The 25,318-nt window shown below is 43.6% G+C and overlaps 2 protein-coding genes across 6 annotated transcripts in view; both read left to right on the top strand.

The window, feature by feature from the left end:
- The first annotated feature begins 1,865 nt into the window (after window positions 1-1,865).
- On the top strand, window positions 1,866-11,667 carry LOC113161838. Its single transcript, XM_026359651.1, has 18 exons — window positions 1,866-2,303; window positions 2,393-2,551; window positions 2,884-3,002; window positions 3,082-3,256; window positions 3,545-3,657; window positions 3,734-4,541; window positions 4,843-4,964; window positions 5,854-6,136; window positions 6,374-6,501; window positions 6,600-6,696; window positions 6,813-6,935; window positions 7,228-7,400; window positions 7,735-7,832; window positions 9,955-10,082; window positions 10,276-10,456; window positions 10,588-10,732; window positions 11,241-11,317; window positions 11,629-11,667. The coding sequence occupies exons 1-17, from the start codon at window positions 1,877-1,879 to the stop codon at window positions 11,313-11,315; spliced, it is 3,354 nt and encodes a 1,117-aa protein (XP_026215436.1). The 5' UTR covers window positions 1,866-1,876; the 3' UTR covers window positions 11,316-11,317; window positions 11,629-11,667.
- Window positions 11,668-13,143: 1,476 nt separating this feature from the next.
- LOC113161663 (RNA binding protein fox-1 homolog 2-like) overlaps window positions 13,144-25,318 on the top strand; it is a 32,559-nt gene continuing 20,384 nt past the window's right edge. For 3 of the 5 annotated variants that reach the window (XR_003298766.1, XM_026359413.1, XM_026359414.1), the window contains exons 1-2: window positions 13,144-14,289; window positions 20,368-20,418. Coding sequence is in view for 4 of the 5 variants with exons in the window: in XM_026359413.1 (XP_026215198.1) it covers window positions 14,038-14,289; window positions 20,368-20,418 (303 nt within the window). In the remaining variant the exon portion in view is untranslated. The remainder of the gene's footprint in view (window positions 14,290-20,367; window positions 20,419-25,318) is intronic. The other 2 variants (XM_026359415.1, XM_026359412.1) reach the window with 2 other exon arrangements.

Below are 25,318 nucleotides of genomic sequence, written 5' to 3'. Positions count from 1 at the left end.
TGCTGTAGACAAAAAAAAGGATAGATCAAGAGATAAAGGGGTTTTTCACCTCCTCAAGGAAAGAAGTGTAAAGAAGTAAAGAAGGGACATTCAGATGATCCTTTCTTCAAGTGGTCACACAGTGTTTATGTTTTTCTGGGACTTGACGTGTCATTGTACCACGTGCTGTGATGGACGTGTCCACAATATGTGGATCAGGCCCGTTGAAATCAAATATCTCCTTCAGAGCGACTGAAGGTTTGTGTTACGTAACAGTGTAGCATGCTGACCTGGCACTGATGGAGCCATTAGTGTAAGTTTCTGCTTTCATATTGAAGAGATGGAAATTATATGACTGCTGTATTACTGTCAGAGGGTGTACTGGAATAGACTGGAGGAAGTATTTTCTCCCAGCAGGAAGCCAGAATACAAGTCCAGATTACACCCATTATATCTGACCCCTGAAGGTTTGTCATATTCTTATTCCTGAGTGGGTGCTGAGCAGCACTGGATCCTCTCGTACATCACTTCTGAGTCAGTGGAGCTTTCTATTCCCGTAACAAGACGTGGGCCTCTGCTGCAAGTACCAACATCCATTGTTTAGTGGGTGTCCACTGCAGAGATATTAAAACAAGTAGCTGCTGCTGAAAGGACCTCATTTAACGGTCGTTCAGGAATAATTGTGGACAGTAATCTCATTTCTATAACTATCAGTGTTGTAGGGGTTTCTGAAGTCACTAGACATAAACAGTTTCATTGAATTGATGATGTAGATTTAATCTATAGGCTGTAAAATGGAGGGATCATACCACCAAACCAGCACAGAAGCTCTCTCACCTTTTCTCGCCCCCTTTTTGAGACAACAACAGGTTCTTTTGTCCCAGTCTCCAGGTTGCAGCTTTGGTTCTTTTTGAACCGTCACTGTACGTTCCCAAAACACCCAGCTGGTTACCACAGATATCGCTGCAGAATTCAAGCCACAAAAGTCAGTTCTTCTTCTTTCAGGTTTACCGTTACTTGGCTGGCTGCTGCTGCACACTCACAAATCTCCCCTGCTCATGGACCTCTCCTGCTTGCTCCTGGACCCTGCCAAATTTCACCAACATCTACAATCCAACCTTAAATGGACCAATTACATAATGAGGGAGGGTCAGAAAGAGAGGACCAACAGAAAGATGAGTCTAGGGTAATGAAGCAGAAGAGAAGCTCATTGCTGCTGTTTTGACCTACCTAAGTTGTACAACCTGCTTTAAAGGATTACAAATGTAAATCAAAGTGCAGCCTGTGCCTGTCTAGATGTTGCCATCTCAGGTTAATAGTACTCTATTATTTTTCATTCTACCATTTCACTTTCCATCCAGAAGGCTTCATCAGGTCCGCCGAAGGTCACGATGAATCATCTGAAACTAAACGAGATATAGGGAAGAAGAAAAAGGACAAAGAGACTGTGAATGTGAAGGTGAATTCACAAGGTGGACACAGAAGTGTGTGTGTGTTTGATGATGACTAATATCAGGACATAAAGGATCATGAGGAACCGAAGCAAATGAAGCAGCTTGAAAACTACTTGCAACCTTAGTAGTAGTAGCACAAAGCAGGAGCCAGTGGTGATTGGATGGATGAATGGAGAAAGCAGTTGTATGAAGAGGTCAAATAAAATGGATTAGAAGTCGTTCAAAAACACAGACACTGACTCAGAAAACAGATCAGCACTTTGTTAATGTCTCCTCACACAGGAGCAGAGAGGAGCTGTGGAAAACTTCAACCATAAGAAGGTATTTGGACTCCTCCACCTGTGCGTTTTGATTGGCTGCCGCTTGACGAACTCCTAATTGAGGGCGCATATGTTCAGGTGAACCCTGCGCGCACCTGAGCTGAAAGCCTCGGCGGTCCGGTGATGTCGCGCGAACAGAAACGAGCAAAAACGTTGTCTTTACGTGCGTTAACGCTGTATTTATACACGCTCCAGCTTTGTCACTCGGTGAGTTTCGGACAGCGGGAGGATGGTTTTACTGCTTATGGAGTTCAGGGGGTTTCTCCTTCCAGGAGCTCGGAGAGGATCAAACGAGACTCGGACGCGCAGCGGGGAAGGTGGCGCTTGGTTGAACAGGTTGTCAGGAGCGCAGATGTTGAGACGTCGGAGCAGACGCCTCGGCGTGAGTCTCCTGCGCTTCCTGAGAAGCCACTCTCCGATTTTAACGCACAGAAACTTAATAAAACCGGCAGCAACTTTGCGCCCAACATGGTGCCCTGGGTTGCTGGAAATGTCACCGTGCGAGCAGAGTCCTCAGGCTCGGAACATGAATACCAAGCTGATTTTCCAGGTGAAAGCTGCCAATGGGGACACTGTCAGCACTTTAACAGCAGCATATAAAATGCTGGAGTGCTCTTAATTTCGTTCTTTATGCTCCAGGTTTTCACGGAGTCCTGGAGGAGGTTTTGGGCCCATCACCGGACTCCAGGCACCATTTCTCTGAGTGGTCGTCAATGAAGCCTGTGGTTCACTGCGGTGATGGAGCCATGACCGTCACTGCCTCCGGGCACGGATTCACACACCTGTTGGTGGACAGAGGTGAGACTATATAATCAGGCTGTAACGACCGGTGCTGTCCTGCAGGCCTGGATGAAGTTTCAAATGATTCCTGCAAGTTTGGGGGTGCAACCAAACGTTTTAAATGTGCATGCATGGTTTATTTTATCAGATTAATAATTGCTTATGTAAATATTTTTACATAAGCAAAGACATACCGTTTTATTGAAGCTATAAATGGTAGACATTTGGTGTGTAGGCTTGTAAAATGCATAAATCAGTAACCTGGTATAAACATTTTTCTGTGTGATTAATCATCTGACTGGAAGCATCTGCAATGCTGAAATCAGCTGTTCAACCCCTTCTGTTCACAGAGGGAGCCTCTCCCATCTCCCTGTTCCAGTTGCCGCCCAACTGTGGGTTCTCTGTGAGGATGTCACGGAATAACCTTAAGATGATGGTGCCATATGATGCATGTTACATCACGCAGGAGGTACCAACAGCACCTGCAATAGATTTCCTCAAGTAGTTATTCCTTTGACCTGCGTTCACCGCCTCTTCTTCTTTGTCAGGATGGCAATTATGTGCTGCGCATGCTGTGGCGGGGCCGTCCACTGAAGCTCTCCTGTCCAGTGCGATCCGCTCCTGCCCGTTCTTCCTCTGCCCCACTTGTCTTCTGCTCCTCTTATGCCATGGCAGTGCAGATTTATGGGGATAAGAAGGCTACACGCCGGCTGGAAGTCATGGGTCAGTGGGGTTTTCAAATATTTCTGTAATAATTGTAATTCATTGCTAATGCTTTGACTTTGTTCATAGTTTAGTATAATGAGATGCACATGATTAAAATATAAGTCTTAATTCGTGCACAGTACTAATCAGTCTAAAAAGAAAACTCTTATTTTAAATGTAAGTTTTATTTAAAGGTAGCAGTTCTGTCAGAACCTCTTATTTATATATACTTATTTGGATTCTGAATTATTGTCCTAAATGGCTGTAATAAGTGTAAAATCATATCTTACCTGCTGTGCATTACAGTGAACAGAGGCAGGCGTCCATTTGTATCTAAAGAGTGTGCACATCGAGGCCCATCCCAATACGAGGCGCTTACTTTCTTCATCCCTTACAGTGCTGCTTGTATCACCGTTGCAGTAAGTTGAATGTATTGTTGTGGCTGGCTGTTGGTTTTGTATGGTTTTTATGGGATTCTTTTTATTTCTTTTCCAGGATGATCTGCATCTCCAGCTTGCATTAGATGAGCAGGAATACGTCCTTTCATGTCCAGCCGATCGGCAGCTTCCCCATTTCCCCTCCCCTCCCTTTTTATTTCCTGATGCTCCACAGTCTCCCTCTGTTCAGGATCCTGTTACCCCTGCAGTCATCCCTCCTGAATCTCCAGCCCAGGAGCCTCAACTTCCAAACTTTCCCTACGACCCCTACCCTGGCTTCCAGTACCCCCAGCTTCCCCAGATGTACCTCCCTGGCCCACAACCAGCCCATCCATACAAGCCTTTTCCTGATAGCCCTCCTGGGCTACAGGCCCCACAGTTCACATTTCCCACTGGGCCTAGACAGTTGTTAAATTTTCCTAGAGAGTTCCCAAAATACCCTCCCTACCAATCTCCTATTGAGGCACAATACTTGTATTCACATTTTTTTGATCGGCATCACCCCTATATGCCCTTTAGATACCCCCCAGTGACACCAGCTCCCACACTTGCAGATCCAGAAATTGCTACTCCAGCTCCCCAGCCATCGAGACCACGAAATCCTCATTACCCTAAGTATTATTTTGAGTTATCTTACTATCCTGATGCACCTCCTCCACCCCAGTCTCCATCAGAAGAACCCATATGGCACAGGCCATACCACCATTCATCTTTTCCTCTGCCTCAGGACCCAGAGATGGACTTACCTGCAAAACCTATCCCATCTCGTCCGACTCTGGACACGTCTTATGTCCAGTGTCTGAGGGGGAGGATGATTGTATTCCTGCCTTTTGCTCACCCAGGCTCGATCCAGATCAGAGGGTCAGGTCCGTACATCTGTGAATGTTTTCTATTACTTGAACTATAGTCATTATAGTCAAAATGGACAAATGATTACCATTTGCCTGTTACTTTTCTAGTGAACTCATACCTCTCCTATTGAACATTATGTTGGAGTCATTGGCTAAAACTTCTTCTGTAATGACTTTTTTGTTTTTGTTTCAATTAGCATCTTAAATTGTTGTGTACAATAGTGTTACTGGTCCCGGATGAGCACCCATGCTCCCAAAGGAAAGTGTATTACCTTTATTCTAGATGTCAAAGACCTAACATTGTTTCTTACATTAGACCAAATGAAGTGGCTGCTCCTCTCCAATGTGTCTCCACGCTGTGGGTACAAGATGAAGATGGCTGAGGGCTCTGGGGTGATGCTTCACTCGCCTCTGCCTGCCTGTCACAGCCAGTCACGGGTGAGATCCTCCATAATGCTTCGTCATTGCCTGCAAATGTGTCACCATTATGTAACGTCTTGACTTTCACCCATGTCCACGATTTTAAATGTAGGGATAAAAGATTGCTGTTAAGTCATGTGATGACAGGATGAGCTTGTTGGAAACTTGAAAAATCGCTTTTATAACTAAGGTTCCCATGAGCTTATTGTAAAAGCATCTACTGAACTGTAGTACAGTAAAGTAAACAAACTCAGTTGGCGTTTATGTTAATATGATATTGGTTGTATCTCCACATACGTCCTCGTCATTTGTCTTTGGTTAGTGTAAGAAATCTTTGCCTTTAAAATACTGTGAATTGACTGTTGTATTGTTTTGCATAGTGTACATGTATTAAGACTGAATTCTATTTTTCATTAATTACAAATGGTGGCAATGCACAATGCGAGAGCTGAACTTGGCACTTGAAACTAAAATGTTTAATTTGGGTGTTGGTTCAGTTAAAGCCAAACATGCCTAAAGGTCTTACACAGTACTGTATACAAACATGTGGAGGCAATACTAAAAATGCCTTAAAGCACCCCAACACAATAACTATCCCAGATTGCTGACGCTGGTGGTTTGTACCACTCGGGTTGTTGCTGCAGCGATTTATGACAGCTGTCCTGTTTGTACATGGGGCACAGACTTCCCCCCCCTCAGTCAGCAGCTCATAATTGTGATTAATTCCATATGGACTGTATGTACTGTTCCGCATTCATCTGTACTGGATGGAGGTTTATGTTCTGTGCAACCCAACTTTTGTGTTTGAGTTAAACATGGAGACTTCATTTTTAAATGCAGCAGCAGAAAACTGTACCTAATTGTCAGTGTTGCTTTATTCTCTCTCTCTGTCCTTCTCTCGCTCTAGACCTCCACAACAATTTCCTTATCACTCAGGTTTTGGGACTTGTCCACAGCACGGTATAAGATTGCAGAGCCACAGTGCTCATATGAAAGGCCGCCTGAAATTACTGCACCATTCCACGAGCCAGTCTTCCCTAGAATAACTGAAGACGACGACGATGATGATGATGATGATGATGATGACGACGACAGCCCAGTTCTTCACCCAAAGCCTAAAGTTTCTTGCTCCTCCCATGAAATGACTGTGGAGCTCCCCTCTGGTCCCATCTCTGAAATTGTTGTTAAAGGTGTGTCTGTGCACGTGCTTGTCTATATGGTCCAGATGCATATGGTTACCATCAGCTCTGCATGAGTTGAATTTTAACTTCATTCAGGGGAGCTTCTCTGGTGCACTGTTGAGTGGGGGTGGGAAAATGTGTTTTTGTTTTGACTGTGCAACACTTAAACTCTGTGCTTCACCATGCTGATAGCTGTAATGGTGCCACTTAAGTCTACAGAAAATACATTTTTATGCACTTTTTCAGACATCAGAGGGAACCAGATGAACCTCCAGGATGCCCCAAAGCACTGTGGGTATTCTGCAAGCAAAACCAGGCATGGCAAAATTCGTTTGAATCTCCGATTACACTCACGCTGCCACATGAGTGTGCAGGCGAGTATTGACTCCGATTTCACACTGTGCTCATGACCTTTTGTATAATTGAGTATTTGCTGTACCTAACTATTGTATATGTAACGTTTTTCGAAAAGGATAAAATGTACATCATCACCGTCGTCTACGAGACGTTAAATGGTATCAGGGAGCGTCAGTTTTCCTGTCCAGTTGTCAGCCCTCTGGCTGGAAGGGGTAGGTATTATGTTTACACCTTTTTGAAAGGCTATTCAGTTCACCAGAGGGCGTTTTCTCTCTGGACATACAGTTATTTTAAATGTGTGGCTGACATTTGTCACGCTGTCCCTCAGAGTGCAACCTTCCTAGGGAACAGCATCTCCCCTGCGGACACGGACGCGTCTCCCAGTCACACTGCCTCTCCATGGGCTGCTGCTTCCACAAGCACCCCCCTGCCTGCTACTACCCCATGGATGGTGAGCTGCAGTTTGTATCCCCACTGGCATTTTCACGCCACTTAGCTGAGTACAGTTGAGCTGTTTTGAGTACGTAAATGTAAGCACTACAGCTGCTGGATGTGTGAAGAGGCATATTCAGTGCTGGCACAGCATGACTCAAGCTGGGAGAGGCACAGAATGTGAAAAGGGTATAAGATACCTTGGGTCTCATTATCAATTGCCTCCTGAGATTTCTGACCTTTTGTTTATCTGACCTTTACATAACTATGCATGTGTATCTGCTTGCGTGTGTGTTTGCGTCCTCCTCCAGAGTGCACTATTGACCGCCACTTTGTCTTCTCCGTGCCTGCCTCCCTCACGGAGCCCCCTCTTTCCCCTTCTACGCTTGTCATTTCTGGCAACTCCACCTGCAAGCCTCATAGAGTGACTGATGACTTTGCCCTGTTCAAGATCCCAATGGATGGCTGTGGGGCACGGAGAGTGGTGAGTTTTAGACAAACACCTGTTGGGCTAATGTTGAATGATGACTCAAATGATGGGTATGATGACAATAATATATTCATTAGAAATCCTATGAAAAGGACCAAACTGAATCTGAAAGTATTTTCTGTGTAGACAAATCCTCATATAGCTTATTCCCAATTGAAACCCAAATGTTGTCCAAAAACTATTAAACACATTGAGTTGTGCTTTTGAACTGGGTAATATGTTCATTTCTGCACATTCCATTTTTAATTAATGTAGGAACCACTTTAAGTAGTTTACTGTAGTGTCCATACACTAACACCAAATTGTACATCCATTTCTGTCCTGACAGATGTTGGGACAAGCCGTTATCTACATGGTGGAGGTAGTCAACAAGGTTCAGTCAATCAGTCTCAACTTCGGCACCATCACAAGAGATTCTCCTGTCAGGTCAGCGGATGTTGCTTTTGATTATCTAAATACCGTGTACCCTGAATAGATGCAGAGATTTAGTGTTGACAAGACATTTTAGATGTCTGAGATAAGCAGCCTTTTTGTTTAATTTTGGCCAGCAATCTGGCAGCATTGAATGGACCAAAACATAATGTCCCAGATGTCCTCTATTGCAATGGTCCCCAACCTATTTTTGCACCATGGACTGGTTTAATACAAGACAATATTTTCACAGACCGGCCTTTAAGGTGTGGCGGTTAAAAACGACAAAAATAAAATGAAACAACAACCGGCATAAAAACTGGTATTTTCAAAATATATAGGGGTTTTTGATCAAAATGAGATTTTTGCAGATCAAAATTAAGTGGCGAAGCAGTTTTGAAGGCTTCATTGCCTCATTAGACAGCCAGTCACCATATATTATGCAGAGCGGGCTTGGTAAATGGGAACAACCTGTTGCAATAAATCCATATTTCAAGTAGGACTCCTGGTATTGTCTGTTAAATGCAGCTTTCTTTTTCTTTGAAGTCGTAGGCTCTTCTGTCTCCACTGGCTCTTTTTTACCCTGCGCAAAGAAACTTTCCAAAGATGTTTGTTTTTTGTTTATTTTGCAAGTTTGGGGTTTCAATTTAGAGGTAATGTGTTACAGGCCATAGCAGCCCCTTTTTAAAGAAGATACCGGATGTAGGTAATGTGACTGAGGCAAGCACCTTGACGTGCATCAAGAGTAAGTCATAGGCAGATGTGAAGGAGAGAATCAAATGATAAATAAAACTGAAATAATTCAAGTTATGCATTCTTTGTGTGGCCCAGTATCAATTCACTCACGGACCGGGGCTGGTCCACGGCCCAGGGGTTGGGGACCACTGCTCTACTGGATTTAGGTCCGGTGAGCGTGAGGGACAGTTGGTGGTATCAATTCCCTAATCTCTCACCAAATGAGGGTGGGAATTGTCACCAGGAGCAACCAAAGACTCACTGCACCATTGTAGGGTCTGACAGTGAGTCCTAGGATTTCACTCCGATACCTAGTGGCACTCGGGGTGCTGTTGTCTAGCCTATAGAGGTCTGGGTTTCCCTCTATTAACAAGTCTTCCCAGACCATCACTGACCCACCATCAAACCGGCCATGCTAAATAATGTAACAGGCAGCATAATGTTCTCAACGGCTTTTCCAGACCTTTCATGTCTGTCAGGTGTTTAGGGTGAACCTGCTCTCATCTGTGAAAAGCACAGGACCCAGTGGCAGACCTGCCAATTCCAGTGCTCTATGGCAAATGCCAGTCAAGCTCCATGGTGCCGGGCAGTAAGCACAGGGCCCACAGGAAGATGTCTGGCCCTCGGGCCACCCTCATGAAGTCTGACACTGATTGTTTAGAGACATTCACACCAGTGGCCCCTGGAGGACCTCCCCTCTTCTCTCCTCCAATCTTGAGACTGTGCTGACAGACACAGCAAACCTTCTGACCCTAGCCAAATGCAAAACTAGTAAAGAGAAGAAAAATTGTCAGTGGCCTCCACCTGTATAACTGCACCTTGGGAGTCTTCTCATTGTTGCCCCTTGAGTTCACCTGTTGTTAATTTCATTAACACCAAAGCTAAAACTGATTAACAACCCCTCTGCTACATAACTGACCAAATCAATATCCCAGAAGTTTAACTGACTTGATGTGAAACTCTAATTTAAGTGTTCCTTTAATTTTTCTGAGCTGTGTATATACATATATACAGTAGCTTATTTTCAAAAGTCTCATTTAGTTCAATGTCTGTTGTGCAAGAAACTAAACAAATTAAACATAGACAAGTCACTCGGTTTTATAAAGTTCAGTATTTTGAAATTTGGCCGAGAATGACCTTTGCAATTGAAATGTTTAGAAATTAAACATTTGGGCTCTCTTACCTACATGACATGTTTCCCACATCCATCTTTACTACCACTTAGAAAACTTGGGTATGCATATACAAAAAATTCATCAAGGTTTAATTCTTATTTCTTATCTGAGTCTGTTCTTCTGAAATGTATTTACAGTAGATGTTCAATGGTCACTCTGCCTGTTAATTTTCTTAACCTCATTGTTCATAGGTCATCTTTTTACCATGTTGACTGTCTTATTCTCAGGTTGTTGGTGGAGTGCCGGTTTCTGCCGGGAACTGTCCTGAGTGTGGGCTACATGGTTAAAACTCCAACACTTGGACCTGGAGTTAAGACCCAGGGTATATTAGGAGTCCAGCTCAGGATTGCCAAAGGTAAATGGTTTAATTTCAATGCTAACAACTGCTTTTAAAGTCAATCAAGATGATGGAAACTTCTGACAGAATAACCTGTCAAATGTCAGCACTATAGCAATAGTTTAAACCCCGTCCTGATCAGCTGCAGGAGAACTTGTGAAATGTGCTGTTATAAACTCCACTTGTGGTAATATACTCCGTCTTGTCCCAGATGCTCGGTACAGCAGCTACTACCCTCAGTATCACCAGCCTCTGCAGATGCTGCTGGGGAAACCCCTCTATCTGGAAGTGCGGCTGCTCAACACCCCAGATCCCAATTTGGTGCTGCTTGTGCACTTCTGTGTGGCCTACCCCCGCTCAGCAAAAGCTGTGTGGGTGCTACTTTATAATGGGTATGTTCCCCCCCCCCCCCATTGAAGATGTAATTGGGGGGGGGGGGGGGGGTGTAAAGAGAAGTGTATATGTAATTTTACTGATTGTTTTAGTTGGATTATTGACTTGCTAATCTCACATTATCTTCTAGATGCCCCAACCCCTTGGATCCAGACATGAAATGGGCCGTGCAGTCTGAGACTGAAACATCCTTTCCTCAGGGTCAGACCCGCCGCTTCACAATCAGTACCTTTCAGTTCCTTCCTGATGGTGAGTTCATGGACCCAGATGAGGAGGTAAGGATGAGCAAAGACCTTGATACTAGTTCTATTTTAACTGGATAAAACCAAAGTAGTACCAGTCTATATGCTAAGCTAACTAGCTGTAATGTCATATATTGTGGGCTGATATGAGTATTACCAGTCTCTTCTACAGTAAATTTGCAAGAAAGCAGATAATTACATCACTAAAACATCTGTTACTTTAAACTTACCAAGAAGAAAAGAAAACTGTGCAGCTGCCTATGACTTGGCCCCTAAGTAATTAAGGCTTGTTATAGTCAGAGTAAATGTAAACTTGTTAAAGTATATGGCTTATTAGATGTTCACACAGCAAAGACATAGTTTTTATTCAGAATGGGTGTGTAGTGAAGAAATAAAGCATTTACAGCTGTATTTCTAAATCTCAAAGTCAGCAAATTCTGGCCAAATCTCAATTGCCAGCAGCTGTTTGTCATAGTACAATGAACACACTCCAGAGTCCGAACACAACTTAATTCTGCTCTTGCTTTCTCGTCCCCCACAGATCTACTTCATGTGTTCAACTGAAATATGCTCACCACGTGATGGGCCTTGTGTCGAGGGATGCTTTGGCCAATAATGGTAAGGAAACTCTGTCCTGAAATCACCCACCACACCCTCACGAACTCTGGAAAATCACATGCAGACGCCCATGAATGAGCCTCATTTGTCACTGAAAACAGCCCAAGAGCTAGTATTTTCCATATGACAGCAGGGCGATGATTTAGTAATGAGAATTTTGAATTATTTATTAAGACTGATCCATTTCCTGTTTTTCCCCAGTTAAGATGCAGGTTTGACGACATGAGGAAAGCAGTACTGTAATTGTCTAGCTGATAAAACGCACCATTGTTACATTTCCACTTTGAGCTTATCTTTATTCTGTTTTTCAGGCCTCACTCTCTTCACCACCAATAAAGGCTCTTAAAGAACTCTGTGTATTTTGTTCCTAAGTTTGCAGCCACTGTTAAGACAGGAAGAGGCAATCTGTCAAAACGTGGGAGGCAGACTAGTTTACATGAACCATTTGGCCCTTGGCTCTGTCTAACTTTCTTTGTCGACCTTCGCGTGGAATGTGTATAAAGTAGATTTCCAGTGATAAAAGTATCTGTTTGCATAGCTCCAGTAGGAAGTGAGGAACAGTACACCAGTATGGGACTGGTCTGAAATCTCCATCAAACCTTGATTGCACAGACACGGCCAGATTAATGTGCTTGGTGGTGTGATGGCAAGAGTGAACTGCTGTCACACCCACTGCACATTGTGTACTGTATTCATTTACTTAAATACATCAGATTATGAACCAATGTAAACATCATCAGTCATATGTCTTGACATAATGTCCCATTTCAAGACAAAACCTTTAGAGCTGGGCCTGGTTGTTCATCCAGCTACATTTACAGCAGTTACAGAGCACACAATATGAAATTGGACACACGATTTCAGAAACTGTGTACAATATAAGCTACAGAATAATTAAATCAGCTGTGAGATTGATGCGTTAAACAGCTGACATACTGGTGAGCTGTACAGATGCTCATATATTGTTGCCTGAGGAGGCGCCAATCTTGTTTTCACTCAGTCGTTATGCTAAACAGAGTTTCCTGGTGTCATGCTTAACAGGTGAATAGCACAGTATTGATCTGCTCCTTCAGCTCTTGGCAGGGAGGCTTCATTCTCTAAATGAAATTTATAAAAAATGGAAATGTCTTCATAGTGAGCCAGCGTACGACAGGAGAGAACAAACCTACAGGGTAAGTTTACAGATGTAGGAAGGAGCCAACCCATGCAAATAAGAACAGATCTTTAAGTTCACCACTTGCTTGTGTTTTTTTTTTATTTATTTATTTAAATGTGTTGCAGCAAACTGCAATTTTCCTCCCATGGTAGCCTTTAACCACTGGGTGTCATCAAAGCAATAAAAATGCCAGAGGAACAGAAGATACTCCATGCTGCATGACTCACAGCTGCGCTTGTGTGAAGACCTTGGCCTGTGCATTGTTGTGTAATGACTTAGGAATGAATTCTTCCAGAGCTGGACTTGATAAGCCCACCCTTTTTTACTGGTAGACTTTGTAACGTGAGCACCAATAAAAGACGTGAAAGTCCAGCTTCAATGTGTCTTTTTATTTTTGTGTGTGTGTGTGTGTGAGAATAGAGGAATAGCAGGAATGCAAAGAGCAGGAGGAAGACTTGATCTATATGTTTGAGAATGGAAAGTGTTACTGTGCCATAAGACTCACACACACACTCACACACACACACACACACTCACACACACCTCCCCTCAGTGAAATGTATGGAAGCACTGCGGCACACTGCGTGTATTTGCAGGCTGCATGGCTCAGCGTTCAAAGGGAGAGCGGAAGATAGGAGGAGGGGAATGACTACAGCAAGAGAGGAGGAGGGAGGGAGGACGATTTCCTTTCTGTAACACGCTGCAAGAACACACCGGGAAAACGGAGAGAGGAAAGAAAATAAGAGGCGGAAAGAGAGAGAGAGAGAGACGGAAACACCACCACAGCCCCTCGGTTCGTCCGTTTGTTGGTTGCTTGTTGTTTTTTATTTTGGGGGGGGGAGGAGGGAGAAATCGTATTTTGTTTTATTTGAATGCGCACTAACATGGGGGGAAGACAGAGCTCCTGACGTGGATTGACTTTCAGTGAACCTCTGTGGTTCCAAGTCTGTAGCTAATAAGACAGAGAGGAGGAGGAGGAGGAGGAAAAAGGAAAAAGGCGACAGGGAGGACATGTTGAGGGGCTTTCTTCGTCTTGAGGTTGCGTTAGGATGTTGACGTTGTGCTCCTACAGCAGACGTCTGTCGTAGGGAAACAGCAAAAAGGCAGCAAGTGGAGAGCGGACGGTAGGCTTTTCCCCAGGAGCCATTAATTTGATCGCTGTTTATTAAACTGGTTTGTTATGATCTGAAATAGTGTAGGCCTCTTAGGCAGCCCCGCAGTCAAGAAATACACGGTCAGCAGACGAGGGGGCTACATAGCTGGAAATAAACCTGACAAACCACTTTGTGTTTTAGGGGAGCCTTTTCCAGCTGAGCGATTTGTTTATAGGTTAGATTGCTTAAGCAGAGGGCCAAAACAGTTGGAGACACATCAACTCTTTAGAGGGGGGTCATACAAAGGCCCGGTGCTGTAGTAAACACAGTAAAAAGCTACGTGGCTGCGTTAAAAGACTTGTTTTAACTGCACTGGGAAAAGCAACCATACGTGGGTTTTACGCACAAGAGGTGCACAGGATCAGGTTCGTTTTAGCTCAAAGAGAGAGGCCACAAAAGAAGATTTTTAAATGTTAATGTCGACCGACGTTGCATCCATCATGCTGCCTGTGCCCCGGGGTCTCATGGACCGGGATAGAGAGCTGGACACCATGGCCGGGGTGCATCCCAATCCAGGCGGCGCTCCTGCAGCTGTGCGGGGCATGAAGCGCGGAGACCCGGAGCCCGACGGACAAACGGCGGCGGCTATGGTGGACTCGTCCGGGGCGGAGTGCAAGCGTCCTCGGATCGACGGCTCCGGAGGGATCGGCGAGGTCGGTCAGGTGAGGGGAAAGAGGGGGGAGACTGTTTGTTCAAATCCAATATTACAGCCTCCTATATAAATAGGTTTGACAGATTACTGCACACATCTGTGGTGCAACACTGTGGTGTGTGTGTTTTTTTTTTTTTTTTTTGCACCATAATATTATTATCTTGAGACACACAAAGAAATCCTCTATCTTTTGCTACATTGTGCTTGTTGTATTTGTAAAGTGATCACTTAGAAGTGGTCGTTACAGAGAGATAGTTGGAGCTGGAGCTGCAGCAGAGAGGCCACCAACAGGCCCCTGTCCATTGACAACAGTGCAGGAAATACCAGCACATGTCACACATGAACATGACTGTACATGCTGCTAATTCAGTTATAACTAGGGATGGCTATGGTTTGCATGTAAGGTGTCCACTAGCCTGTTGTATTTTGTAATATTTATTTGTCATGTTGCAGATATTTAAGGAATAAACAGTCCAACTCTATCCATCAGGTTCACTGGGTTATTACATTTGGTGCTCACACATCCTGTTGCTTAAAAAGTAACCAAAGACCATCATATGTTCTCTGAAAAGCCGTCAAGCCCAGCCAGAGTTACAGCAGTGGGTGGAGAACGTAAACAAACTTGACCTTTAGTATGCAAAGTAAACCTCTGCTGTGTGCCATAATGGTGTGGACAACATTTGGTTCAGAATGGAAATTGGAGTTGGTGTTTGCTTGTGTGATTGTTCAGGAGACAGGGAGGAAAGAAGAGGGCATTCGAGGTAATCTGCGACCTCCACTTTTATTGGAGGGGGTCAATAAGCCAAATCTCAGTCTGTTTACTTGACTTAATTTTAATTCTTAAACCCTGCTCTTATTAATATTAATGTTTTAGAATAACGTCTGCATTTTAACTTTTCATAAACAGTTTTTTTCTTTTCATTGTCAGCAAAATCGGTTTTCTTTGCTTTTCACCTCAGTGGTTCAAAATGAGCATATTTATCTTCTTAATAGAGCGTCACAGGAGGGTAAGAGGATGCTCGGGACATCATTATGGTATTATCAAGGTTGAAGCACTCCCTTCCAAGATAGAAAGCTATTTCTCTGCCATGAAAGTACCCGTAATGCAGGTGAAGTGGCCTGTTTGCTCCTGTTTGGAAAACTAAATGTCTGGCTTTACATCATCATGCTGTCTGTAAGTGCTGACAGACAGGCTCAGGAACGTAATGCACTTAAAAACTAATGTGAGTGCAAGAGGGTGTGTGTGTTTTTGTGCAGCAGAAGAAGCGCAGATCAATAGCTTTAGCCCCTAAAATGTATTGAACATGAGCTGGCTGGACAGTCCGGAAATGAATTCCCTCCCCCTCCCTCTGTTGGTGCAGGAACAGATTTGCCCTATCACTAGCAGTAAAGAGGCTTTGTTTCCAGCTAATGGGATCACATCTCATACTGGAGGGGGCATTATAAACACACTGATCTCTGAGATCCTTATCTAAGGCAGAGAATTTATACCATGCACATTGATATGTGCATGGTAAAGATATATATATATATATATATATATATATATATAATGTTTATATAGATTGATTAATCAGTTAATCAAGTTCTTTTTTTTAATTGAGTACTTTTTCAAGCTCCACTGTAACTTTTTTGTAGCTTCACCCCATCGACTCTTTTTTAGATGTGATTTGTGCGTCACTCGCAGTAACCATAACCCTCTGTTCCCTGTGTGTTCATATAAAACACTGACGTGTTTTTATTCCGCTTACTCGGCGTGTGTATGGGTGACATACAATTTTCCTTCTTTTTAAATCCGAGCACTTTTAACATCTGTAAAACTGCACACAAGCACCTCTGTGAAGGTAATCTTCAGAGGACAGTAAAGGATGGAAAATATTACAGCACACCACTCTCTGACTCTCTGACTCTTGTAAAGTTTCTCCATACTAAAGGTCCTCGATTTTGTTTTAAACAAATGGTATATTGCCAACATCACGGCAAGAGTTGAACTCTGACCTGTAGCTGAGGCCAGCACAGTGGGGTGTGGTTGTGGTACAGAGCAATCCATTTGCACGACTGCAGTCTAATAATGGGATCTTTCCCACTTGGCCATTGACACTGCTGTTTTTCTCATTAGCCGTATGATGTCACCAGAGTGTGGGGGTGGAAACGTTCTGTCAAGTCAAATCTGCAAAGTTTCAGCAGAGCAGCAATGCATGTATAAATCAGTGCATGAATGCTTTGCTAACACAAGTGAGTAAAGCTAGTGGAAGAAAGAAATCTGAGTGCATTCGATAGTACGAGTTGAAATGCTCACCACAGCTGACCTCCTGCTCCGACACTGTGATTATCCACTAGTATGGATTTTAAATGAATGATAATCAGCTGAATAGGCCAACAACTGGAGATCACCCCATAAAAAGAACATATTACACATGCATTTTGCATTCCAGTGCAGCACAAGGGAAGTCCTGCATTTTTCAGGACGACAGGGGATTCACAACAACACCCTGCATCTCCAGCCTCGGTCAGATTTTGGGAAATGTTGAGAGGAGGTTGTCTGCTTCGATATCCATCCAGCATGCTGCTGAGCAGCTCATGTTTTGCTGTCACTCTATGTAGGAACCGGGGCTCTCTTCTAACCTAATAAGGGCTTGCCTGGGGTGACAGCACTGAGGACAAATGACTTGACTAGGACATTAATGTAGGTGGATCACCCCTCTATACTTTCATCTCAGTCCTGGCACTGAAATAGAATAAAAACGTCAGCAAGAAAAATGTACCGTGTGTGAGTTGAAAATATTTATTTAGTTGTAGGCTCCTATTTTTCTGTGATAATTTGCCAGTAGAGATCTGTTGACTGTACCGTGTTTGAGAGAGACCAGTAGATGGAAGACACACGTTTTCTTTTGCTGTGCTCTGCTTGGATATTTTTTTAAGTGTAGTTATCCACGCAGTTAAGTGATGTGATGCTGTTATATAGTAACTAATTTGTATTTATTTGTGTACTTTATGGCGTTAATTAATGATTATTTAGCATCTGGATTTAATGCTCAGCACTTTCAAAATTGTATATATCGGCAAAATCTGTGTTATTATTATTATTATTATTATTATTATTGAAAACAATTAATACTGTACACTGTATAATTAAAATATCAATACAGTGTATCAATTAAAGCCTATATATCTTGGTAAACATACCAAGAATAATGAAAGTAATTAGAGGACATAATCATAGCTAAAATGAGAAGTCAGTTTAGTACGCAGAGGAAAATTAAGCAGCATCCAATTAAAATTAATAAAGAAAATTAATAACACCACTTTCAATTGCTTCCTTTTCTTTGTCTTGGTGATTCCATTATACACAGAGTAAATTGAATGTCCTTTTTTATTTTGGGTGGGGAAATAATTGCAATAACACAAGTTGAGGACATATTTAGCTATTTTTTCTTAAAACAACAAATGATCAAGAATGTAATCTGCAGATTAATCGATCCTGGTGCTGGACATAAAAACATTTGAGATGATGCACTAATCATAATTGCATCGGTTTTTTTTTCCCCCAGCAGCACCGAGTGCATTGTGCTTATGGTTCAGCTGTATAATTTATCCCTGCTAAAATGGCAAAAATGAATAGAAGCCAAAATTTATTTTTACGAAATACAGACATTAACATTGGTCCCAAAAGTCCCATATTAGGCTCTAATTTCAGTGGAATAATGCTGCAATTAAATAATGATGTAATGTAATCACGATGGGCAATTATGTTGTGCAGTAAATAATTACAACCAAATGCTCTCAGATCAGATGTGAAATAAATTGGTGGCTAAAGATGACAGTTTAGATGAGTGGCTAGCTGGTATTACTATGATTATTTCTAAGCCAGAACTGTCAAGCCATCTTCCAAAATCCACTTGTCTCCAGCCAACATGCTCCTGAAAAAGCACATGTAGGTTTAGTGTGGAAAGTCAGAGGGATGCGAGGTACACTTCGGGAAAATAAACTTCAGATCGTCTGGCCGACTGTTTGGAGGCTTAGCACATAAGTGCTCTGTGGATGAAATGGATTCACATCCTCCTGAGTGTGTGGAGTGCCCTGCTTTGCAGTTAGATACGACAACTCTCTGCGCACTGAAATGTAGTTCCTCTTCCCCTCCTTTCGAACAGTAGCAGTCCCAAGGTGCGTTAGGAATAGACGCAAGTCTTGTGACCAAATTAGACGGTGCACACAATCGCACACAAGGCGCAGACACCTACCACCACCTGGAGAGGAGTAGCAGGGTTCATGTGTCTGAGGGATTGCAGTCGCCTCGTATAGATTTTATTATTGCAGGGCCGTTCCTATTCCCCACCCCCCACCCCCCCAACAAACTTGTCTCTCCCTCCCCTCCTCCCTCCTTCGCCATCTGTTGACTTCAAGTGAATTTGTTGCTTCTCCTGATTGCTCACCTGGCAATCCCTGCAGGATGCCCTTCTTTGTTTTACTCCCCCGTCCCCCCAAAGCCCCACCATTAACACCCCCCCCCCCCCCCCCTACAGACAAGAGTCAGCTGTGCTTCATTTGTCCCTAACATAAAAAAAAAGCCATAAATGTTAACCATAATTAACTATCACTGGTTTTAGTGGGACAGATCTTGTTGTTACTCTGGGCTGATGCAGGCTCTTTGCAGCCCATTCGTTCCTCCCAGTCTCTTACAGAAATTAAGCACATGACTCTGTTTATGTATGAGTCATTGTCTTCGCTCCCTCCATCTTATTTTGTTTTCTGTCCATTTCCAGTTCTGGGTTCCTCCTTACGTCTCTTGCTCATATGAATTCCAGATGTTTTCAATTCAGATGTGTGTTTTAACAACACCTTCCACTTGACTTTTACTCAATGTGACACCGCTGCCACAGAATCTCTTTCTTCTTTTTCTGGGCAGGTTTGTTTTGATCCTATTTTGCTCTGTACCTTCAGTGCAGTGCATTTAGAGTTTTGCCTCACTGTAAAATAAGGTTTATACTTGTTATGCATGTTATTCAAGCCTGCAAGAGGTGATTCATTATTTAGAGCTTCTACCTCCCCAAGCCGGTTCACTAAGTACATTTTTGGCTGTGAGATAGACTAACACAAACTGCTTCTTTTTCAATCACGAAGACACTTCCTTCTGCCCCCTCCCTGACCAAGCCTCTTGCGTTTGGAAATGCTGTGCGTAATTTTAGTGAAATGGCCCCATGGGGTCTAGAGTTAGATGGCTACAGTATTAATCAGGCAAACTCAAGCTGTGAAGCGCACAGAGCAAAGTGTTCCCCCTGGGGACAGAGCAGACGTGGGACATTGGTTCCAGATGAAAAGAAAATCAGGGGGAAGGACAGCGAGAGGAGGGAGGAGCTGGGTTGTTTTCTAATCTAGTGATATGAAGCCAGAGACAGGCAAATCTGTTTTCTCCCTTCAAAGCGTGTTGTAATTGCTATGAAAATCTCCCTTTTTAATGGAATACATTAGCATAAAAGCCAGAACACACTGTTACAAGTACGAATAAAGTGAGCTACAAACTATTTTAGGGACTGTGGACCTGATATCGGTTTAGTATTTGGCTCCGAACAAAATACATTTTTGTTGTTAAACTGTAATTACTCACCAGATGTTTGATGTATCCGTGTCTGCTCCACGCAGTCAGAACACTGAGAGGAATGTGTTTGAGATTGCATCAGGGCTCATGATGCCGTTTCACACCAATGGGCTTCATGCTCACTGACACTCCTGACCTATTTATGATTTAAGAGCTGTGCTGACACTTGTTCTTTCTGCCCGTCTTTCATCTTCTGCTCGCATGATCTCACTCGCCCCTATTATCACGTCTTTACAAGCACACAAAAGATCCACTGGGTGGAAAACTCCGGAGGAGATAGCAGGAGTGTGTCACTGGTGGAGTTAATTTGATTAGGAGTCTGTAACACCACAGAACTGTGAAGTCAGGTATAGAGACACCACTAAAAAGGGATTGAGACACTGAGTGAACTCACAATCTGGACAAATAAAAGCACTACCTAGCCTAGCAACTTCTCTTTTTTTTGTTATAAACAGATTCTGACCATGTATCTAAAAACCTCTTCTCTTTCAGAACAATGATCCCCTGACCCTCAGTTACCATGGCTACCCGTCTCATAGTCAGGTAAGGGCACAATTACATCTGAAACACATACAAAAATCACAGTTTAATAACATCCGACCATATTATACTCTAATGTCTCTTTCCTATCTGGACACAGTGTTCATATAGCATAAATGTGGCTCAGTCATGCTCTGTAAACCACAAGGTGGGGGTGTAGATTATAATTTGTCACTCATGTAGAATAAGACATGCCTCCACATCCTTCACTGTTTTCATCACTTCCTTCTATTCAACAATGATGAATATTATGTTTTAACTAGAAAATCTCATCGTCTGTGTGTGTGTGTGTGTGTGTGTGTGTGCGGGGCTACAATCTGTTTACTGTTGTTTGTATTAGCTTGCTGATTGTGTTATTAGACTGTTCAGTTTATGTGGTTAATTTGAGATTACCCGCTGTTCAGCCACTCATGCTCTTCCCATAATCCTCTCATCCTTCGCTCTCCGTGATGCCGAACAACCTCGGCCTGCTTATCTGCACTTTATCTGTCTTAAGCCTTGTATGCTCTCATTTGCTTCAGTATGAGAGTTTTTTTTTTTTTTTTTGATTCCTCGCTGGCTGCTTTACTGCTTAGAGGATATTGCGGAAGCCTGGAAGCCAATTAGCCAGTTTTCATTTCACTGCAAGATGATATGGCTTTTTAACTGTTTCTTCACCTAAAGATAACTCCCAGAGAGTAATCAGAAAATGTTACCTTGTGTGAACAAGTCTTGTGTCGGGCTGTAAAGAAGTCAGACTCCTTCAGGGATTCTGAAGTGTGAACTGGCCTCTGACCAGAAAAAAAAAAAAGACAGAGAGGAGGAAAACAATGCCGGGCAGCGGAGGCTCCCACAACACTGAGGTGCTAAACTGTCAGCAGCAGTGTGAGAATGATGTGATCAAAGGCTCCTGAAAGGAAGAGCCTGGAGAGCTGCAGAAGCCTGATGTGTGATGAGAGAGACAAGCCCTTCGCAGACATGGAATATGAAACTTTGCTGGCTGCACTGGACTTTAGAAGTAATGCTTGTTGGGTTTTGCGTATATCAGTGAATCGTCTGGTAATGGCTTTCTTCGAACATAAACGAGTCATAAGGCAGCCGTAGTACTGCTGCAAAATGGTGGTGAGTTGCCAAATAAAATAATTTTTAGGACGTACGCTTGCCCCTGCTTCCTTACCCACATCTCACCTTAATACTGTTTAATATTGAATTAATATGGACATTTAATTATTTACATCAGTAGAGTTTTTATTCATAAGGGATTTTTAGGAAGCAATGTGTCCAGGCTTCATGCCATCCTGGTGTACGGGTTCTGTATTACCTTGTTCAAAAACCATGTTTATTTCTATCCTAAGCTTTTTTTTTTTTTTTTAATTGTGTGACACAATTAATTTTTCATCTTGCAGATTCTTTGGCTTTGGTGTCAAGAGAAACAAGTTGTTCTTCTTGTATTGCAATTAGAGTAGTTGCTTAGCTCATGTTTTTCTGCCCCCAGTGGCTTCTAATTGTCATTTTCTGTGTCTGTGAAAATTACCTGGCTCTTTAGCTGCTAGTTTGTGGTTTGTTGGTCAATAAGTAGTGTATAGATTGAGTTCTTAATGCTTTTTTGCTGACTATGGAGTTGATAGTGCTGAGTCAGACATTTTATTTGCATTAAATATAGTAATTTGAGCCATGGACGATACAATAATGCTACTTCAATGTGACAATTTGCTGTGTTAAGCTGTGTTTAAAAAGTCTGACCAAGTCAGATTGCAGTCGTGACTGTTACGCAAAAGTCACTCGAGTGCTTATTCAAACATGAGAGAAAGATTTAAGATTGCCAGCACATTTATGTAACAAGGTGCATGTCTGAAAGGGGCTACAGAGAGAAGGAAAGTCTTCACTTCCTTTCCCAGTGGTGCCAGCAGCCCCAGTTAACTCACCTACATGGAGAAAGAGAACAGAAGAAGAGAGAGAGAGAGAGAGAGAGAGGAGGGAGGGACTGCGACATGAGAGGGAAGCAGAGGGGAGGGGAAAGTTTGCAGGTGTGATAGAGGCAGAGAAGTAGGAGGGGGGAGGCGTCAGGCTATCTGGGTGAGAGAGGAGGAGAGGAGGAGGACTGGAGAAGAGACAGAAGAGATGAGCAGGCAAGGGCACAGCAGCAAAACAGAAGGCTGGGGGTAGAGGGAAAGCAAGGAGCGAGTGGGAGAGGGAAAGAAAAGAGTGAGTGGGAGACAGAAGAGAGAGAGAGAGAGATAGGGGAAAGAAAAGAAAGGAAGCAAGTAAGCAAGCGAGGGAGAGTGACAGGGACAGAGGCCAGCGGAGGAGGAGGAGGAGGACGAGGTGGGGAGGGAGGGGGGGGGGGGTTTGGCAGGGCAGACAGAGCGAGCGGGGGCAGAGAGAGGGAGATTTTGAATCTGTGAGACAGACAAGAGAGACTGAGCTGGTGAGGTGACACAGGCTCGGAGAGGGAGAGAAAGTGAGGCAGCGTGAGAAGAGGCAAGGAGAGAGAGAGAGAGGAGAGAGGAGCGACGACAATTTGAGTTGTTGCACAGAATACGATGATGGGACTGTACTATCCTTCCGTGTTGTCGGTGAGTGTTTATCTTGATATCTTTTCATATCCTCCTTGGTGTGCGCATCCGCTGGGTTTCATCGCCAGAGCTCGGACTCCACTGTACACGAAACAGCTTTAGAGAAGGCAGCACTGTCATTGAGCATGAAATGTTAATTAGCCACTAACAGATGAGGACTCTACTTGACCCCTTTACTAGAGTGGTCCAGTCAGGGCTTTTCAGACTCCCATTAGGACTCAGCGAGCCGGTTGTTACGAGGGATATAAACACCAAAACTAGTGTGCTAGGCATAGATCACAGGGAGATGCAGGCTGGAGATTGTATCGCGACAATTATGATTTTGCTTTGGTGAAATGCATGAGCGTCAGTGTGTTATTGTACTCCGTTGTTGTGGCATCTGTTCGCCTGCCCAGAGCTAGAAGCGCATGCAATCAAGAGCTGTTACTGCCAGAAACTGCTCAGCTATGTATTATGTATGCTCAGAAGAATCTGTGTGAACATACAGTACAGCGTGTTAGTCAGTACAGCTGGATGTAGTTGCCTTGTATGCTGCTTCTGCGCTAAACTCTTAGTTTGACATTTTTTGAGACAAAAGAGTGGAAACACTGAAGCAGTAGGGTGGAGGAGGTAAGGGAGTCTCTTCTTTATTGCCCCTGCAGCTGTCTCTGTACATTGCTCAAGCCTGTGAGCAAAAGGGACAGGTGTCCACAGAACAGTTGTCTCTGTCTTTTTTTTTTTTTTTTCCTACTCTTTCTTTCTCTTCCTCCCTTCTCCCTTCTGCATCTCTTCTATTCAGCTAACAACACCTCCTCACTGTAATTTCTGTGTCACACATTTCACAAACACACAGAAGCTCAAGCACACAGCGGGCTGCAAAGTTGGTGCATGAAGTGTCACGTTCATATCATTACATTTCGTTCGGTGTGAGTCAGGATGAGTGTGTGTTTCTTCCTGTCTTTACTTGCGTGAGCGTGCGCGCATCGTTCAGCTATACCTTGGATTCCTGCTCTCTTTACTGTTTGACCTCTTTTCTCCCTCCTCTCGCTCTCCCTGGGGCCCTGGCAGCTGTTATCTCAATGTTTTCCTTTAAGAGCCCCTGGAAGAGAGGGGGATGGGTTGGAAAAGAGAGAGAGAGAATGGGAGCAGGAGAATAGAAAATTGATTTTTAAAGTGAAGGGACACCCTCGGCAAGTTACCAGGGAAGCCTGTGGATGAGGGAGTTGAAATTATGCAAAGATAGGGAGCAACTCAGAGATGTGACAATATTGTAGGTCAACAGGAGAGAGCTAGTTCGCTCTGTTATGCAATTTTAGACTGCAGTGCTGACTTTGCAGTTACGTGTGTTTATAAGTGTTCAGAGTTGCCTCATGACGGGGGAAATTGAGTAGTTCTTTGATAGTGTTACCTTCTGCTAATATTTTTGGTCTGTGCTGAAGGAGAGAGTTGCATTAGCACATTGGGTGCACAAGACAGAAGTATTTTGTCAAGCCCCACCTAAGCGTGTGCCCCGAGGCAAGGGAGAAACGCCTACCTGCTGCAAAGCTCCACACACTCTGCCATGCTTACATAAATTGTAAAGGGGTCAAAAAGATTCCACCCCCCCCGCGACTCATCGTCGTCCACCTCCCAAATCTTGTTATTGATTCTTTGCAGGGATAACAATAATGGTGGTTAAATGATCCCAATGAGCCGTGTTGCCGTGGCAACTTGCATGAGTCATTCAATTTGTACGGCTTGTTAGACGGTTCGAGACGTGAGGGAAAATGTCGATGGGAAACCGTGTGAGGTAAACACCTTTTACACTATACTTCAAAAAGACAGTTATGAAATTGCTCAAACCTCGGGCTGCCGTAACAGTTATGCCTCTTTAGCAGCTATTTGCATCTCTAATGGCTCTAAAAGCACTCGCTGTGAGGCATCTGTATGGCTTTCAAAAGAACCTGCCTTTGAAATAGATAGGGGTTGCCCTCGCTGACTCTGGATGGTGCGGTTGACAGTGACAACACCGTCCTACAGCTGGCTTGTGTACACACACTGGACAACCAAACGAGCATTGTTTTATGACAGAGCCTCACCTGAGCGCTAAACAAGACTAACTCGTTCCATGGTCACATCTAATGTATTGGAACAGGCGTGTCCATGACGGGTAAATGCATGTCTGTCTGCAAGTTTGTGTGTTCACCTGCACATGTGTTTGTCTGGGGTGCTGTGTTGGTTTGTAATCGTGGCAAATAGTGTCATCGTCTTTTTTTGTTTTGGAGTGTTTGTTTTTCATATAGTTCTGCACCGTCCATTGACACAGCCACTGAGGAGATGACAAGGAATGTCTGTGATCGTGTGTGTGTGTGTGTGTGTGTGTGTGTGTT

This window comes from Anabas testudineus, chromosome 1 (assembly GCF_900324465.2).
Source record: "Anabas testudineus chromosome 1, fAnaTes1.2, whole genome shotgun sequence".
Taxonomy (NCBI): Eukaryota; Metazoa; Chordata; class Actinopteri; order Anabantiformes; family Anabantidae; genus Anabas; species Anabas testudineus.
Note: the sequence above shows the minus strand (reverse complement) of the source record. Positions and strands in the feature narration are given on the sequence as shown.

Coding starts and splice junctions, on each gene's coding strand:
- LOC113161838 (XM_026359651.1), top strand. CDS start 1,877: ATGTCGCGCGAACAGAAACGAGCAAAAACGTTGTCTTTACGTGCGTTA. Junction 4,965..5,853: donor CCTGTCACAGCCAGTCACGG/GTGAGATCCTCC, acceptor CTCTCGCTCTAG/ACCTCCACAACAATTTCCTT. Junction 6,936..7,227: donor CTGCTACTACCCCATGGATG/GTGAGCTGCAGT, acceptor GTCCTCCTCCAG/AGTGCACTATTGACCGCCAC.